At 37.9% G+C, this 20,136-nt stretch overlaps 2 protein-coding genes across 2 annotated transcripts; both read right to left on the reverse strand.

Annotated features, from left to right (window-relative positions):
* Window positions 1-1,935: 1,935 nt before the first annotated feature.
* cops9 (COP9 signalosome subunit 9) lies at window positions 1,936-12,720 on the reverse strand. Its single transcript, XM_079260174.1, has 3 exons — window positions 12,553-12,720; window positions 8,591-8,663; window positions 1,936-2,134 (listed from the first exon to the last, which is right to left on the reverse strand). The coding sequence occupies exons 1-3, from the start codon at window positions 12,613-12,615 to the stop codon at window positions 2,097-2,099; spliced, it is 174 nt and encodes a 57-aa protein (XP_079116300.1). The 5' UTR covers window positions 12,616-12,720; the 3' UTR covers window positions 1,936-2,096.
* Window positions 12,721-14,430: 1,710 nt separating this feature from the next.
* Window positions 14,431-16,175, reverse strand: otos (otospiralin; the record flags this gene model as incomplete). Its single annotated transcript, XM_079260044.1, has 3 exons — window positions 14,431-14,618; window positions 15,664-15,687; window positions 16,121-16,175. The coding sequence occupies 3 exons, from the start codon at window positions 16,173-16,175 to the stop codon at window positions 14,431-14,433; spliced, it is 267 nt and encodes an 88-aa protein (XP_079116170.1).
* Window positions 16,176-20,136: the final 3,961 nt, after the last annotated feature.

The following is a 20,136-nucleotide window of genomic DNA, read 5'->3' on the forward strand; positions in this document are numbered from 1 at the left end:
CAAACATAACTTCAGCAGCAGCTGCACAGACCATCACTGCTGTCAGATAAAGACATTTCTATCATTTACTCAAGTCAAAAAGAACACCAGGCCGAAACTTTTCCAGTTTAACTACTACTGTAAAGACAACAGACATTTCTGGGCATCAAAAAACAGGAAAAGTTGGAATATCGTCTTTATGCCAAATCAGCCAGGCACAGAAATTTCATCCTTTTTACCAGAAGTCTGATGAATGAAATGAAATCTCTTGTTCCTGAATGAACATTAGACTTCTGCCAACTTATGGATGTTGACTTTAGAACCTGCATTGACTGTAAAATGTCAGAAAATGGTACAAAAATAGCTGATTTATTTGATTTTTATCCTCTTTTGACTGAATGACAGACACCTCATTGGCATTTAAGCGAGTTATTCATTTAGGTCATTAGAAAAAAAAAAAAAAAGTGCTTTAAAATGTAAAAAATCTCAACATAAAACCTTTAGGTCACTCATAGAACAATGTCAGCATTTTGCAAGTAGTGTGAGGCTAACATGGTGTTCGGTATACTAATGTGTCCCGGCGTTTTGTCCCGCAAGTCAAAGGTTTTCCTACCTGGAATCATTATTTGGTTTAGGTGGTGAGCAATCATAAATATGAAGCTCATAAAGAAACAGTCTCAACAGTGTGAGATAACTGAGATACAACATCAAGGTCCCAATTTCCCAGATGTTGCTGCATCTCAGAGGAAGAAAAAGCCCAGCAACCAGGCTGCACGCCTTCTGAAGCATCCGCTAGGAGGCTTTTACAAACTATTACAGCAGCAGATCGATGTTAAGCACAGCTGGAAGTTCTGCACATGTAACATATTAAACTGTTTAACATGTAACATATTAAAGTGACTGAGGGGATTCCACAGCATGCACATTGAGATTATTAATGAAAAAGCAGATAGTATTGTTGCACAGTTTGGTCCAGTTTGTGTAGTCTGCACATGCAGCTCATGTCTGGATCGCCCGATTTATTTATTTTTTTTTACTAAACACACCATTTCTGGACATGGACAGCATCCAATTACATTAACTCACATTACTGTTATTGAGGAGTTTTTATGAGTAATTTGTAATTTTTTAAGTAGTTGTTTTAAATGGGTCATTTTACTTTTATTTAAGTGCATTTTGACCCAAGTATTTTACTTCACAACATTGGAAACGTCCTCATCAGCCTGAACAGGCATTACGCCGAACGTTGACATCTCTGCTGATAATTTACTCCGGTCCCATTCGACGCCTGCTGAAAGGAAAGTGTGGAAAATGTGCATGTGTGGAATTCTCACTGATGGTTTGTTTATTAAAACCATTGTTGGATTGGATTCATGACTCATCCTATGTTTATATCAGGTAATTTAAAGCCATAAGTAACCTCTACTCCAATATTAAACTGTACTTTTTTACTTTTTACTCAAGTAGTTTTAGACAGGTACTTTTAATTTTACTTGAGTAGAATTCAGGTAGAGATAATTTTACTTAATACAATTTTTCAGCACTTTTCCCACTATTTCCCAGCAAAAACACAAGTAAAAAACAGATGACTTGATGCTAATCCCACTTTTTTGTTTTAGCTGTTTGAGCTGCTTTTCAGGGGCAGATAATTTTTTCTTTTGTTTTTTGTTTTTTTTTAAACACACGTTTTATTTGCTCCATTTTCTTTCCTTTTTGCATTTTGACATTTTTCAGCCCCTTTCCTGTCCCATCATGCCTTGCCTGAAAATTTAGTGGCCGAGTTAACACTATCTCGTGTATAATTACGTTTTTGAACAGGTGGTTTTCACAGCCCGCAGACCTACAATCCAGGAAGGAGCAGATTCAAACACGACGACACCAAAACCATACTCATAATTTTCTCCAAAGCTGGAATGTGACAGACCCTCAGAATTCAGACACCTGGTTCACAGCAAGTATTTTAGTAAAAACAAAGAGGCTTTATTTCAGCAGGCTACTGAAACACTTGTTTGGTGGGGAATACACTAAGGAGAGGGAAAGAAAATGAACAAGCCCCATTTTCTTCTTCTTTCTAATGTACATGTTCGGATATTCAGTCCAGATTTCACACTCCGTTATCACTGCAGGTCATCGTCATCAAATAGATCTTCAAAATCTGGAAAGCAGAAGGAGGACAAAGAGGGTTAAAATTAGTCCAGCTGTTTCACAAATGCTCCCTGGATTTCACATAATTATGCTGCATAATGACTTTGTGTTTACTCCGGCTACGACGCTCGGTTAGGTGACTTCCCACAAAACATGACTGGCTTCTGTCCAGGGTATTTTACACACAGTTTATGCATTAATTATAACACACACACACACACACACACACACACACACACACACACACACACACACACACACTCTTTATATGCCACCCACATACATGTACATATAAGATTTAAGTTTAGAAATGAAGCCATATCTATCAATAAAAAATGAGTAAATATCTTCCTAATAAAAACCTTCCTGATGTTTGATCAATGAAAAATAATCATTTGAACGTGTCAATACAAGCTGGTGCAAAAAGCTGTGAAACAATAAAAACATTAAATCAGGCAGAAAATCAATGACTGATGAGGATGAAGAGTCTCCTTCGTTATTTTCCTCCCTGGCATCAGGATGGAGGTTTTGCAGGCAGCGAGACATTTTAACGCTCTTCGACTCCCAGAATTTAAAGACGAACTCTGCTCTGATGGCTGACCTCAGAGGTCGTTCGCCACGCCTCTTCTGTCAATATGGCCACATCTTTGAGGTTGAAAGGCTTCTTTGTGTCATTCAGTTTTTACGTTTTCCTGATGAAAACCTGGATTTATGTCGTAACTTCAGCTGGGTCAGTGTTGCCATCATGTCTTCATGGCAGCACCGTGTTGCCCAAGGCCAGGTTTCTCTGGAGAATGACTCATTTTCCCTCTTTCCGTCCTCATTACTGTTGACTTGTACAGGTCTGAAGTCCACAGGGGCTTTTGGGGGAGCATTCACAGCAGGTCCGGGGGATTTGGTTGGATAAGGGGGCTATGAGAAAAATGAAATTGTTTCCCTTCATTCAGCTGGTTTGTTTTACAGCCAGTAAACAAGAAGAAACACAAAGTGTATGCAGTCTAGGGAGGTCCTGTTTTTCCTTTGGTGTCAAACCTAAAAGCGTTTTCAAGATACTGAGCAGCAGGAGAGGCAGCGCATTGACATTTTACTCTCCTTGGGTCACTAGATGGTCCGTTTGCTTTCACACTGCGAGCAAACCACACCGGGTTTCACTTGCATGTAAACTAGGGCTGCAACTAATGATTATTTTATTAGTCGACTAATATGTAGTCGATTAATTTTTTCGATTAGTCGCGATTATTTCTGTCCCGTCCACCAGCTGTGCTTCCAGTTGATGCAGCTCTTTTTACAGGCTCCTGTATTTTTAGCCCAGTCTATTCATCTGCATCATAAGAAATTCCCCGATTCCTAGTCAGTCACAACATAATGTCCTTTAGTAAGTTAAAAGAACGACTCCTGAACCAGTTAAATATTACATGTAAGAACAGCTTACTACTAACTTATATTACAACATTTAAACTTAGCTTTATATTGTCATATCCTAGCTATACAGAATTTGCCTCAAAAGGAAAACAAAGCAAATAAAATATTTTAACATCTTAATTTTTGTAAGGTGTTTTGTAGGTAAACAAGGGCCAGAATCCTTTAAAAAAAAAATCCTGAATCCAAACGGTGATCCGGATCACTGCCAAAATTAAATCACTTCTTCCTTTTCATGTTTCCAACAACTCCTGAAAATTTCGTGAAAATCTGTCAATAACTTTCTGAGTTATCTTGAAGACAAACAAGCAGATAAATGCTGGTAAAAACATGACCTCTTTGGCAGAGTTCTCATCATTTCGACTTTATTCTCTAGTGAAACGGGAAAAAAAAAAAAAAAAAAAAAAAAAAAAAGACACTTTTTTTTTTTTTTTTCCCTCATTGTGGCCCTAATACTTTGTCGTAAAGAACAGGACATCGCTAATGCTAACTTTGTCATCAGGAATGCTGGAAACCATGACTCCGGGGTGCTTTCGTTTCAGATGCTCATACATGACTGTCGTGCTGCCGTGGTACGCCAATTACGTGGTACAGCCGTGGTACGCCGTGGTACGGCAGATTAAACATTTCTCCTGTTTGACACTTTGTTCAGCGTGAAATATCCCCAAACCTTGGAAATAGGTTGCGCCGCCGTCAGTTTGTTCTTCGTTGTTTAAACAAAGACGCTTCACAAAATAACATTACTGCCCCCTGCACTTCCTTTGGTGTTTTTCCTGTCATTTGCTTGGTGTTTAGAGTTCTTATACTGTCTGAAAAGCCGTGGTTGGTAAACGTCGTTACGTTGCCTGGAGCGGCGTTTTATTAGCAAAGCCGGTGCAGGCGTTCATAACGCGACGCGTCGACAATGAAATGTCACGTCAATTAAATTTCATTGTCGACAAATCGTTGCAGCCTTAATGTAAACAGGAACCCTCAGTTTTCAGGCAGCCTCCAGAAGGACCAGTCTCTGCTGGAATGGTCTGACATGTTGCTAACAGAAACTGGTCATGCTCCAGATTAGCAGGCAGGCAACAGGACAACTTGGCCTGTGGCAATGGACTTCCCAAAACGGCAGTAACATCAAGTCAAAACTGTCAGGAAAGGTTAGGAGATAACATCAACAGGAGGACAGGAAACCTGGAGGCTGTGATAGAAATGATCTAACATCCCAACCATCACAAACAAACAGGCGTATTTAAAATAATTTCATATCTAAAGCAATAACCACTCCTGGTTTATATGGGTCCCTGGATAGAACAGGTCATTGGCTGCAAAAAGAACACCAGAGGCTGTGGATTTGGTTGCTCTAACAGGATGTTTGGCAGACGAACTGATCCAATGTGGTCTAACTTTGCTGTGTACGCCATTACCTGTGGTGAGGACTCACTGTAAACTTTGCAAGATGAAGGACTGTCCTCCCTTTAATCTAAGAGTAATTGTGGGAAAAAAAGCCAGAAGGACGTATCACCTAACATTTAAGTGACACTGCAAGTTTCCTTTTTTATTCTAGTTGTTTGGTAACTGATGATGGTGGGGTTTCTTTTTCCCTCTTCAATCACAGTGTAAACCAAAAATATAATTTGTGTCTTATATAGGAGCCTCTCTCTCACCTAGACAAAAAAAACACCTGTTTATAATTGGTGTAAACAGCACACTGACCTGTCAAAACGCTCTTCATTTATTACCAGACATCTACAAGAGGTTCCTGCAGCAGAAAGTACTAAAATGCTCCTCAGCAGCTAAACCTAGTCTGCAACAGGTTATAAACAACGTCATTCAAAGAAATCTGGAGACACATGTTCCCACTACATGAATGGAAAACTGTGCTGCAAACTTGGCAGATATGTTGCCAGATTCAGCAACTTTTCAGAGCCCATCAGGACTTCATTTTCAGGACTAGTTCAGCTACTTTAGGTAGAAGATGCCAGAAATGCCCGCCAACAACTGGATTGAGCCGTCTGCTGCGTTTCAGCTGCATGTAAGAATGGAAGCAGCTGACAGCAGAAAGTGGACTGTAAAGTTTGTTACATCCTCCATGAGAAACCAGAAGTTTGTTCTTGTTCTCGAGGCCGCAAGAACAACAGAAAAAACGTGCTTTTTCCGCTGTTCTAAACCTTGTCTGCAACGAGGCGGGGATCACTGTGCTTTTACGGGCACAGGTTTTTTCATATATAACAATAAAATTTGTCCGTAGAAGGGCAGGTTGTGCACGCGGTTGGTTCTGTCTTAAAATGCTACACATTTCAACATTTTTCATACTTTCTCACACCTTGTTTAGCTGTTTTATTAAAACAATCCATTCAATCAGCTAAAATACAAAAGTGGCAACTTTCCACTTCATGCATTTAACCACGCCGATCTTTGTTGTCCGATCAATACTTTACTGCAGGAAATACCGCAAGAAAAAAGTTCTGCCAGCTTTGTTTGTCGAAAACTATCTCCACGCCAGGGTCAGAGTTGGCGTGGAGGTAGGGACATTTTACTTTTCTTTTTTTTTTTCCTTCTCTTGGCAAGAAAGACGAGCCTGTCAGCTGCATCTGGCTTCAGACCCCTGTGACATGTGACAACGCCCCCTCCCACACTGAAAACCTTGCGTTTCCATTACACCTAGAACTGCGCAAAAACTAAATGTTGCCATGAAAACCAGCTGCTATAAAAGTTTTTACGATCTCAAGAGGTGGTTTTTCAGACATTTTGATATAGAAATATATTGCAAAAGTGTAATGGAAACACTTTTTTTGCGTTTACGTGTCCCCAGACGTGACGTGGGGGGTCGTGACCAGTTAATTTCTGGTAAAGATGGCGCGGTGTAGAATAAACAACAGCGAATTTCAAAGTTTTAGAAAAGAAAGTGAGGGAGAAAAGCTTTGAAAATCCGAAGCAAATTCTCCGCTAAACGTAGAAAACCTTAAAATAACGCTACGTGCCCACTTTGCATTAACCGCAATCACGAAACATGATGCTAATGTGCTAAATACTGTTCAATGGAAACACCCGCAAATCACAACTGTTGTTTGTCAAAACGTACAAATGTCGTAGGGACATTTTACAGCCAAGCAGTGTTTTTATAAATCCCAAAAGTTGACTATAATTGGCGTACGCCGGGTTTTTTGCTTTATAAATGAGACCAAAGGCCTCTGTGAAATCAAACAGGTTCTGTATTATCATCCCCGCACCAAAAATCGTTTCTCATTGAACTTAGCTGAAAAAAAGCCAAAGTCTCTGAGACAAAACACTAAGTTACATTATATGCAAATGTCCACAGCACACATATGAACGTTAGCGCTTTATCATTTACACATTTTGGATCAAGTGCGGCAAACTATCAGTGTGTGATGAGCTTGGGTACTAGCGTTTCTCATCACGGCATTCTTCGTTACCAATAAACAACAATAATCATATCACTGGTCAGTCAACTGTTAATGGGTACGGTTACATGGTGTTTTTTAATTCAGAATTAAATCATTCGGAATTAACATATTCTCCTACGAGTTTACATGAAGATAATAATTCCGAATGAACGTTTACATGAAACACGTCCTCACTTAATTCCTCTTTAGAGCGGCGGGTTGAGAAGGGTTCTGATTGGACAGAGGGTGCACGTGACGTATGATGTATACCGGAAATAAACAAAGTTGGCTCATTGCTTCTCATCTTTTCAGTCATAAAATTTGTAAAAACTACATAATAAGTACCAGTTTTGCCGCTGTTTTTATTATAAATGTGAAGTACCAGCTGAACACGAGCATACTACTTCCCTTTTTGCAGCAACTGAGAAGGAGAAGAAAGATAGACCACCGAACACTGTAGGCAAAACAGCGCGGGACAGGACTAGGTAACGAGCATGCTCAGAACAACCATAATTAACTTAGAGCAGAATTAAGGTTTACATGACAGAGGAATTAAATAGTTCGGAATTAAAATGCGAATAAACCAGCCTCTTGTATCAGAATTAAGTTTAATTCCGAATAAAAATGAGGAATTACGTGTTTACATGGTTGTTTTTCATTAGTTTAAAAATGAAATTAACTTTTATTTGGAATTAACCAGGAATTAAAACTCCCGTGTAAACGCATGGAATGTAAAACAAGACGTCACCAGGAGTAGATTCAACCAGAAGGAAGGATTTCACTCTGAATCTGTGTGAGCCGGAATGAGCAAACAGGTCGCCGTTTCTGACTTCTCTGGTGAGTCAGAAGCACGCAACTTCTAATCAGACGTGTTAGATACATGTGATTAGCATGTCATATGTTGTGCAGCTCTTCTCATATTGAAATGAGGCTGCTGTGAAGGTGAACCATGTGGCTGATGAGGTTACTCTGCAGCTGGTAAGTTATATGACTAACTCATGCGCTTTGCCACTGCCGTGTGCAGCAGAATCGTTGATGCTTGTATTACAGCGCTTTACTGCATACATTTTTAACGGGAGGGGCCCCTCTGGGACCAAGTTTTAGCAGTGTTAACATCCCAAGTGATCTAAAGACGTGATGGTGTGTGTGTGTTTTAAAGCAGCTGACTGGCGAGGAGTCCTGCTGAGTTTCAGTCTGACAGCAGCTATAAACTCCCTTTACCATCCTCCTTTACTCTCATTTTTTGTCCCCCCCCGCCACACTATTTTCAACAATCAGCTCTTTTTTTTTCTAGGTCATGTGCTGCTGAGCCAGCGCTGCAAGACGGGAAAAAGATTAGATCGTGTTTTCGTGTGTCCTCTGCATCGGCGTGGTGTTTAGAGGGGAGCAACAGGATTAACGGGGTCAGTGTGAGAAGACAGTCGAGTTAAAGGAAGAAACATCTAATAGCTGCTCATATGATGCTGCCATAATGTTTCTGACAGCTTGACATCTGTTTCTGTTACACTTCAGTTATTCTACTGTTTCCTAACAAAGCTACATGTTCGCGAGTTCGTTACCTGCTGTGTATAAAGTAGTTTTTGAAGGTGTTGAGTCTTAACACTCCTCTGAGTGTGTTCAGAATTGATCATTCAGAGATGCAGAGGTCTGCGCCTTACCATTAAAGAAATCCAAGTGCACTGCTTTTTCATTTGCTGCCAGGTCCATCAGCAGGCCGCTGCTGCCCCCTGCCTGTTAAAACACCACAACACAAGGCAGGAAACATGAGCAAGGCACATGTTGCTTTCCCGAACCTAACAGGATTACATCTACAATACCTCTGTTTCATTTAATGATTTTTACTCAACAAATCACAGATTTATTTGTGACAGTGAACTGGTACAGTGTAGTACAGTGGAGGGTATCCGTGCCACATTAAAAAGTATGTTTTACTATGTATATGTCATGTTTAAACAATAAAAATAAGCACTTAAGACGTTATAGTTACATATGATAAGGAGTTTGACAGAATTTTATATTTTAGTTTTCATTCTGCATTTCTTTAGGACTAAGATGGAGTCAGGTAGGAAGCCAAAAGACAACACATAGATGCTCAAACCTCAACAAAATACTTGAGAATATTTGTGTGACCTGTCATCTTTTTACTCTACTGTATTCTAGCAAAAACAACAACAACAAAAAAAAATCAATCCTCAGATTCTAAAACGTATCTAGTTTTACATTAGTTATCACAAGTATTGATACATAAATGTCACTTTTGCATCTTGCATTATGGATAGGACCAGCTGCTTTTATTCATTTTTAAACAGGCACTGCAGTGGGCAGCCCATCTCCTTACAGCAGCTGGCTGGTGAACCCATTGTTTATACTGGAGATGCACTTTTAACATGGCAGCAGCAAAAAGCTACTTGTGACACTTGAAATACTGAAAATTAAGATCATTGTTTGGATTTTGAAGCGATGCTTTGCCTGAGTTGCACGTTGACACAAATCCAAACAGAACCACGTTATCCATGGAAGATAACTTGGATAATCTGATCAGATGGAGCTATACCGACATCTGGAAAAATACATGTGACTGCATTTCAATTCAAACCAGCAAAAAGAGAAACAGAAACATTCCTGGCCAAATCTGAACAGATATAAAGTCATGGTGTCATTTTAAGTACTTTAACTAACAGTTCCAGTCTACAACATGTTACAGTACTTTTACTTTTTACATGTTTTCTTCATTAATAAACTTTAATATCTGACAGTAAACCAGGGTGGGATCAGTCAGTGGCAACTTTGTGCGACCTGAAAGTACCGTTAAGAGAACTGACAAGGCTGAATCTTATCTGTCTGCGTAGATCTTCAGACTCGTTCAGGCTGAAACAAAACAGTCGTTCATATCTGACAATCATTTTGTGTCTCTTTTGTCCCAGACAGAGTGAGAGAAGGAGCAAACAGCCAACAACAATGGAAAAACAGAAACCTAAATCACCAGAAATACAACAAGACTGCTACAGAGCACATTTTATAGACCAGTTTCCTGCTACATATAATATATGGACTTCAGGCTTTGTCAAAATATAAATAGATAACAATGTTTTAATAAGACATTAATCATCTGAACTAGTCTGCAGTATTGTAAAGAAAAAGACACTTTTGTTAACAAGTACACTAAGTACCAGCTGAGATTTCTTTTAGTGTTGTGTTTATTTACTGTACAGTCAGCAGTTTGAGAAGACTAAAACAACACGCGTCAGTAAAGCTTTGAAATAAAGCTTTTTTTTCCTCACAATGTTAATATCTTTCCTTGCAGTTTCCTATGTTTTTCATTGTATATGCTGCAATGTTATTTCCGTGGCATTCTGGTTGATTTATTAAAAAGGTGGGATTTTTTTTTCCCTGTGGTATCGGATATAGTATGGAATATCAAGCACCACCCTTAGTGTAAGTATTGAGTTTGAATATTTAGTATTGTGACAACCCTACTGTTGTGGCATGGGGGTATAAAGACTGAGTGTGATGCAAAAAGTACTACTGATAATCATTGTGTTGATTTAATCATATTAAGCCTTCCTTGCTAATTTATAAAGATGTTGAATTTTAGGGACGCACCGATACCAGCATCGGCTCAATAACAAGTGTGTGTACTTGTACTTGGTATTAATAAAAGTGTACCGATACCACAACCGATACCTGATACCACACTGGTCAAGCTAGCGCAGATGTGTTTGATGACATGTTTTAAAAGAAATAAATGTCTTGAATGTTAAAATGTGATATTTTTTGTGACACTAAAAGCAAGATCTTTGTTTCAAAACCACACATTTATAGTTGTATTTAGGTAAAATGTGTCAAATCAAAATAGAACTTGTTGAAATTGTTAGATCTGTAATGTTATTGGTGAGGTAACTTCAGAAAGAATGGGTAATCTATTACAACCTAATGAAATCCTACACAGTTATAACAGCAATAATAACCATAGTCACAATAATGTTCACGTAAACAGATTTGGTATCGGCAGATATTCAAATTTCAGATATCGGATTGGAACTCTGAAAAAGTAGATTGGTGCATCCCTACTGAATAACATCAACATAAGAGTCAAAAGCAAAAGGTAAAGAGAAACCACAAAATGCAGCTTTCTGGGGAAAAAAGTTAGAAAACATAAAAAAGAGAAATTTTCTGCCAACAGAGCAAAAAAATGGACCAAAACAACTCAAATTTATCAGCTTCAGAAACCCACAAACAGTAGCAAGACTAAAAACATGTATGGGTTTCTTGTTACAAAGCACATATTTTATAATTCTTTTAAATGTCCGGTTTACCTATTTTATGTAGTGCATCCATACTCACTACCATCAGGATAAATCTGGTTTATTATGGAGAGGTGGTTTATTTATTTATACAAAATGCATAAAATGCATATTATTAAAACTTAATGATTTGTTGCCTTTAATTTAATATGTTTTTCGTAATTTATTTATGTATTAACACTTTCATTCATTTATACATATTTCCTGAAGTGCAGCACTGCGGTCAAACCCAGACAGATAAGACCACTTCATCTGAACACAAGAACACAAAATAAAAAGAGCTCGATAAAACTGGGACTGCACAATAAAATCTTAAATATATGGTACTACAAAATAATATGCGAGATAAATAAATAAATAAATGGATAAAAATATATTTTATAAGTATGATTAAGCATAAATAATAATAATAATAATAATAATAATCAACAATAATTCTAAGTTATTTTTTATGTATTTATTGGAGTAATCAATTAATTTATTTATTACTAAAACGGATCTCCAGAGATTATTGCTTTACAATACTGAGCTGTAATGACAAAGTTGGGTATTTGGCCTCCTTTTGACGAAAAAAAGAAAGCGAAATAATTAACTGAATACTATATTTTGTTCATACTGATTAGCTCATGCTGTCATTTAGTGATAAACAAACTGCACACAAGAGTTTAACGCAACAAGGAAATTACCACTGGTGTTTACTTGTTTTTTGGGTGGATACCTGATAAAAGTTCACATTTCTAAAGACAAGAATAAAGCAACTTTACTTGCAGCTAAACACTCCTTGTCACGCTGTTTTTTTTTTTTTTTTGTTTTTAAAAAAAAATTTATAAGTTGTTTATGTGTTTGTAATGTTCATTAAGCATTATCACAACGACTAAACGAAGGGCTGAGTTTGAAGTATGTTCTCATGAGCTGTTTGACAAAAGTATGTTCTTCTTTAGCTGATCTAAAAAGTTCGGATTTAAGAAAATATGAAGAAATGTCACTTTAATGGAGCTGAGAAGCTTCTTTTTCCGCTGTTTCACACAGACACGTCTGTCATGCTAACATTAACCTATAACTCTTTAAAGCAAAGGCACAACGCAACTTCCTAAAATGTCACAAGTATTCCTACGATATATATATATATATATATATATATATATATATATATATATATATATATATATATATATATATATATATATATATAAATAAAACATAGCTAGTTGAAGTTTTTCTATATCTTTTGTTGCCAAAGCTAACATTTAAGCTATGGCAAGCTAGGTAGCATTAGCATGCTAGCCTGACTTATTATTCCATGTCAGTGAACCAACCTCATCCAGGTCTACGTAGGGTCCAGCTCCTTCAGGAAACATCTCGTCCACTGCAGGTTTCATGTCGTGACACAAAAAAATCAGTCCCTTAAATGATGTTGCCTGAAAAGTGACTCAGAGGAGCGGCTCAGTGCTCATAACAAGACGATATGTGTAGCACCAACTTCTACCCGGCTTTAACTACAGGCCGTGAAATTCGTTCCGCTTTGTGCCTCAAAATCATAGACATTTCATATATACGTTGGCGCCTCATTGTACGCTGGAGAGTGAACCAGCGTCGCAGCCATATTGGGTGGGCCACATCTTGCGAGTCCTGCTGTCAACGTAGTTTCCCCACAAAACTGTTTTCTGTGGAACAACGCTTATATATTACACACAAACAAAACACTTTTCTTCACAATTGGTTTATAAATAATTCTAACACAGTGAGCAGTCTACTAAATGCAAATAATAAATTTTACTCCCACTGACTTTTTAAATTATGGATTGTCCAATATTGTCCCATATATACACACACACACACATACATATATATATATATATATATATATATATATATATATATATATATATATATATATATATATATATATATATATAATTTATATATATATATATATATACATATATATATATATATATATATATATATATATATATATATATACATATATATATATATATATATATATATATATATATATATACATATATATATATATATATATATATATATATATATATATATATATATATATATATATATATATATATATATATATATATGTATTTATTTATTCATTTATTTATACATTTCCAGGACTTGTTGGAAATGTGAAAAGGATGGTGATCCAGATCACTGTTTGGATCCAGGAACACTCCCCTAGTGTTTTTCTGTGTAACTTTTTGAATTGCAAAGTTTTGATACAATACTTTATTTTCAGACTTTGTAAAATGGTATCTCTATATTGATTAATTAATAAATGTAAATATAAGAAAGAGTCTGCTGTATTTAAGCGAAAGCCAGCAACTATTCTCATATTTTGTTCAGCATACGATTGTGATAACCGGCAAAATATTGAAAGCCATGTGTGGTATTACATTTCACGAGGTTGAATAATAATTTATTTGACCAGTTAAAAAAATGATAGACAAATCCAAATGCATCAATAAACAATTAAACATGTTAGTATCAAATTTATTTATACATTTATTTATATTGTAGCTACATTATGTCTTAGTTAAATAGCATGTTAAAATATTTGTAAAAATATGTGTAAAAGCACGTTGTTTTTAATATTTTACAATGATTGGTATCATAACAATATCTCTGTTCTTTGTAACAAACCAAACTTGAGAAAAATCAGGGGAAAATTTGTGAAATTATTGTTGAGATTGAGCCTACACCTTACAAATAAATGCATTGGAGGCTCATGGGAGACCCATCCAAGATGGCGGCGCGATGAGCCGTCAGCTGTATCGACAGCGTGATACAATGCAGCGTCTATGTATATATTATGTCTATGCTCACAATGAACGTAGTCGCGGTTGTTATTATTTCAACACGTGTAATGAATAAATGAAGGAATGAATGAGTGATAAAGTCCTCTGGTTTTTTTTTTTTTATATACTTCTTTATTGTTAAGTGTTTTATCTATTTCTGTTACACCACTAGAATGCACTCACAGTCCTACAACAACATGAACTCTAACTATAATCTATATGACTGTCCTTGCTTCAAGCAATAGTTCGCCAAACAAGGATTTGCAGAGTTGTTCTTACTATGTACTATCTTTTCTTTTCTTTAACTTTTTCTTGTTGGGGTGTCCTTCATTGTGTTCACTTTCCCTCTTTGTTTCCTGACTATCTCTGCTTATCTCAGTGTTCATGCCCTGCTTTGGCCTCATATCCCAAGGTGTCTCCGAGGGGCTGGTGAGCAAAGAAGGCCCGAGCCATCTCGTTGATGTGGTTGTAGGCACCGATGGATCTGAAGTATTCAATGTAGTTCCAGAAGTCAGAGGTGGAGTAGGGCCAGTATGGAACAGCTGGTGGTTCATCATATGGCACTGAGATACACAAAGTATGTCAAACAGTGAGACATGATTTGAAGGTAAAATCCACTTTCTGGCAAAATACTGTTTGGTAAAATAACAAAATGAGTTTCTAATTAAACTTTTTTATTATAATTTGAACATAAGAACATGTGTGCATGTTGCATCAAGGTCAAGTTGATAGATGAGAGACATGTCACAGAGTCTCTCTACATAATCAGTAGATTAGCAAAGTGAAAAGTGTGAAGAACAAATTTTTCCACACAAGTGAAAACGGAGCCCCTCCGCTTAAAGCCTCCTTTGTTTAATTTTGTTCTGATTAGAGTTGGCCTTTGCAGACATAAAGTTTCATATGTTGTATGATGATCTAATGGATGTTTAGAGCTGCAGGTTCATTATTCCAAAGAGATATTTATATTCATTCTTAAACCATTTTCATTTATGCTTTCTGCCATATTCGTTTATTTTTCACCAGTAGAACACATACTGATATTTACACATCTTAAACAGTGTGACAGTGTTTAAATGGTTGCATCTTAGGACTTTTAATGGCACTGCATGAAGTTTTTGAACATTTGAAACTTGTATTTACGTAAACAAAGTCCTATATTGTTATGAAATTAATTATGTTTAAACACCCAGCAGGAACATGTAGTTGCAGTGGGACGAAATAAGAAATTTCAGCTGAATTCTGGAAAATTAAGCAAGCGATAATGTTCATAAAGAATCATAGATGTTTAGAAGTTCATGTTAGAGATACAAGCTTTTAAAAGTCATGACTTGAGAAGTAACTGGATGAAAATAACTTGTAATTCACTAATAGATATTTTACATAAATCATTAAAGATAATTTCACTGGGAGTGTTTGACGAATTTCCATAGAAACCTACTTGATTTTAGAAGTTTGTTTTGTACCCTTCATTGGATCAAGCGGTTAGGATAACAAATGAATGAATGAATGAAGTTTGTTTTGTGGTTAAAACTAATTTTGATGTCATCTTTTAAAGCAAATGAGAACAGACTAAACAGAGGGGTCTAAAAGAAGATGATTATACTCTACCTCCTTCTGGGATGACTCTGGCCTCTGTGAGGAAGAGGAAAGAGAAGAGAAGGGAGGAGAAAAACATTAACATTCCCAAACATTCCCTGGCTTTCTATGAACAAAGACAGGATTCAGATCTGTGAAACTAAAAACTGAGCTTTCTCTGAGAGGGTTGCGAGGATACCTGCTCTTTCCCCAAACATTACTGCTGACCATGTGGACACAGGACTGCTCTTAGCCCGGAGGAATTCGTCGTGGAAGCTCAGACAGAGTTTACTTTGTGCACAAAACATTTCCTCTCCTACAGATGCAGCAGGCGATTCACGGCTATTTTAATGAGCTTTTCTACAAGCACGTTTATCGAACTGAGTCAAACACATAATCCCAACATGTTGTCACTGTCTAAGGTAAGAAGTCTTCAACACAAAGTAGAACCAACACAGAGGTTTGATTATTCAGAGATTAAAAAACTCACCACTGGGACGACAGGCAAAAAGGCAGAGAGCGCTGAAACACAGCAGCAGCTGCATCTTGTCCTCCAGAACAAACAAAAAAAGCCATTTCAGTTTAAAGATTTTAGTCTTTAGCAATGAAACAAAGTGTCACACACAATTAGTGCATATACTAATCCAGTCAGATCAAATCTGATTTATAAAGCACTTTTCATGCAATAAAAAAAATATACCAAAAAGTGCTTTACAGGTTTTAGAAGAACAAAAAAACTAACATTATATTTTCCAATTTTTCATAATTATCTGAGGGAAAAAGTGAAACCCTGCAGATGTTTACCTCTTAATGATCCGTGCACAGCAACGCTGCAGTTCTTCTGCTGGTTCTCTGTGGTCTGTGGTGCGACGGGCTTCACAGAGGTCCTGGAGCGCGCACACACACACACACACGCACACACACACTCCACCCAACCAAGACCTGCCTAGGTTGTATTTTATCATACTGAAAATCTGTCCCCAGCAGACTTGTTTTGCTGCGTGCACAGCTCAGATCATAAAGGTCTGAGCTGTTGGAGATGTCAAGCTTTATTTTCTGAAATCTAAAGGTGTGATTTCAGAAAACGCAATGAAGACATTTTTCCTGGAAGAATGTACTCAGATTACTTCTCAGTCTGCTTTTCAGTGATACTAAAGATAACCATGAGTCTTTAAAAAGCTCTGACCCTTCATAACACCTTTGTAAGCCTGCAGTCTTCCTGGGAGGGATCTTACAAGCTGATAAAGAAACTTCTTCCTTCTTCCATATGTTGCTTTAAAATTAAGATACCTGGGAGACTTACACGTAAATAAACCTTAAGCTAGTTTTAATGAACGTTTGGGCATGTTGCTTCTTCCTGTGTCTGGATTAAACACCTGGATGAGAGAGAGTTTTCTACAATAAATGAAGACAAAACTATGATAATTCTGTTCAGCAGGAAAGAGAAGAGGGTCCGCGTTGGTAAACGTGGAGCTTTTAAAACCATAGACCAGGTCTGTAACCTTGGAGTGTTGATAGATTCAGATGTGACCTTCAGCAGCCACATCTGAGCTTCACTAAGGAGCTTCTTACCAACTCAGAAACAGAATGAACAGTTTATTCTCCCAGAAAAACCAGGAGACACCTCTCCCAGTAGACTGGAGCCAAATAAACTTCCAGTAGAGATTCAAACAAATGTAGACAATTCTAAATCCAAGTTAAAACATTTGTTTTCTCATGAAACCTGCACGGCAACTTCTAACTTATATGCTATTTTAATCATCTTAATTTAATTCATTCATTTTCCAAACCACTTCGTCTGATGAAGGGTCGCAGGGAAGCTGGAGCCTATCCCAGCAGTCTGTGGGCGAAAGGCAGGGTACACCCTGGACAGCTCGCCAGTCCATCGCAGGGCCACACAGAGACAAACAACCACTCACGCTCACACCTATGGTCAATTTAGAGTCACCAATCGACCTAACATGCACGTCTTTGGACGGTGGGAGGAAGCTGGAGTACCCGGAGAGAACCCACGCACACACATGCAAACTCCACACAGAAAGGCCACTGTCCAAACCAGCAACCTTCTTGCTGTGAGGCCACAGTGATAACCTCAAACCACCATGCAGCCCTGTCTTAATGTAATTAAGGATTTTATTATGATTTGTACTTTGTTTTATGCTTTTTACTACATTTAATGCTTTCTTAGTGCATAATGTAAAGCACTGAACCGTTGTTCCTCTCTGTTTTTCAGTCCACAGTGCTCTTTAAGTTGCACCACAGTCAAGACTCAACTTACAACTCCCCTCATTTTTACTGGCGTTGTCCTTGAATATCAAAGTGGATCAAAGGGGTGGAACAACGTGCACATACTCAGATATAAGCTGAAACTTAAGCCACATTAACCCAACACTATGTGACTGATATACCCTAAATTGGTGATTACTTATCCAGTTTTTATCTTGTATCCTTTGTGTTCCTGCATTGTTTTATATTGTCCTGTCTCTAGGCTGTGTCATGTCATGCAGCAAAAGAGAAAAGAATGAAAAACTCTGCTGATTGTCTTTAAGTGGTGCAGTCAGAAGACTGTTATGTCTGTGTTGTGTTCGAGCTGCCAATTCTGCAAAAACAATGATGACCTAAGTCGATCCAGTGAAGGCAACCACTGGTCAGTCAGAGGCAGGTCTGTAGGACATAAATGAGCTTGTTGTTACGCTTCTGAATGTGATGCACAGCAGCAGTTTGGAGTTTTTTTTATACATTATCAAATCACTGTCAAATCCAAGCTGTTATAACATTTTTCAAACCAAAGAGCAGCAGAAAGTATTTTGGAAAATTAAAAAATAAAGAGATTAAACATCAAATTAAAATAAGTTCAAACTTCAAGTTCAATTTGAGCCTCATGTACCCAAGCTATTAACCCAACCAGACTGAAACACACCAAATCCTTTATTATCTCTGACACACTCGTACAGACAAATGACACAAAACGACCCCCCCCCCACCCACAACCACCCACAACACCACCACCAGCAACCAATCCCACTTTACAGAAACAAACACCAGCGTGTCTCTGCAGCTGTCTGACGTTGGTCACTCTGCATTTACTGTTGAGTGGTTGTTTGTCGCTTTGTGCACTGCTGAGCTTCCCTGCAGCTCTTAATTGGACTAATCCGGCTTGATGCTGTGTGACAAAGCCACATCAAGTTCCAGCCTATCCATGATCCACAGGAACCACCCGATCATGGCAGGCCAGGCCCCACATCACATTAGGCTGGAGTGCAGGAACCCAACAAAGCGGTCACCTGCAGACCGAGCAGGTGTGGACCCCAGCGTGACAAAAACTAAAGTTAAAAAGAAAAGTACTAAAAAGATCCAATAAATCTGAAAATATAGAGCCAGAAAAGGAAATAAATAATCATTTTTTGCTTTGATACCATTTATAGTGACTATGAAAGATTTATTTTCACCTGCACTTTAGTAAAAAAGATGAAAAAGTTTTAATAAAAATAAATCAACATATGAACCTTTGAAGAAGCCTGTGGCAAAGAACATTTTATTAATCTTATCCTTTAATTGCAACATAATTACTGCGAGAATAAACAAATATGAAGCAGAAATAGGAATAATTCAGCAGGCGGCTGGAAGTCATTGGCTAATTAATTTGTTAATCGTTATCTGCAGCCGATGGAACAGAACCAAAACATGATGGAAGATTAAAGTTTTGCATTTTCAAAAAAATGCTAAATAAAAACGAAAAGTTCAAGTTGAAGCTAAAAGAAGAGCTCGCGTATCCACCGTGTGTGAAATGCAGCAGACCTCGTTAATGCAGTAACTAAGATAAACTCCTATAAAGATAGAAACGTTTCCTGTAAACTGAAGACGAAGTGGAGACTGTGCGACGCTCATGAGACAAGCTATCGCTTCTGGCGAGGTCAGCAGCCTGAAGATGTGGGAATGTCCACGTGATAAGACTATAAAATATCCCTCCTCCCATCAGCAGCATCAGCAAGAGCCTGCGTGTGCCTGGAGAGCTCCACACACTGTCAGACTGTTTGATCCAACCTCAAAACTTCGCTCCACGCAGGTAAGCCAGCGATAGAGCTGACTGATGTCTGCAGAAGTTTCTAGATTGGTTATGATTGTCTGCTTTAGATTTCTCCTCATGCGTAACTTCCTCATGTCTCCTGAAGCAACCATGTTTGCTGTCTACGTCCTTCTCCTGGCGTTCCCAATGATCTCAGCTCAAGCCATCAAAAAAGGCAGCTGCCTCAGTCCATACGTGCAGCCGTACTTCAGCATCCACGCGGTAACATATAAACACTTGCACACAGAGGATACCGTGAGCTTGCAAAGTAACAGGTTGTTTCTGTTGACAGTTCTCGGGATTGTGGTACGAGGTCGCGAGGATCCCCAGCCCCATCAATACAGGAATATGTGTTACGGCAGAATATCATCTTGGAAAAGGGAGTTATTTAACTGGGCATCACACTGAACTCGTGTAAGTATTGAGGTATTCTGACTGTC

The sequence above is a fragment of the Telmatherina bonti genome (genome assembly GCF_933228915.1).
Source record: "Telmatherina bonti genome assembly, chromosome: 20".
Taxonomy (NCBI): domain Eukaryota; kingdom Metazoa; phylum Chordata; class Actinopteri; order Atheriniformes; family Telmatherinidae; genus Telmatherina; species Telmatherina bonti.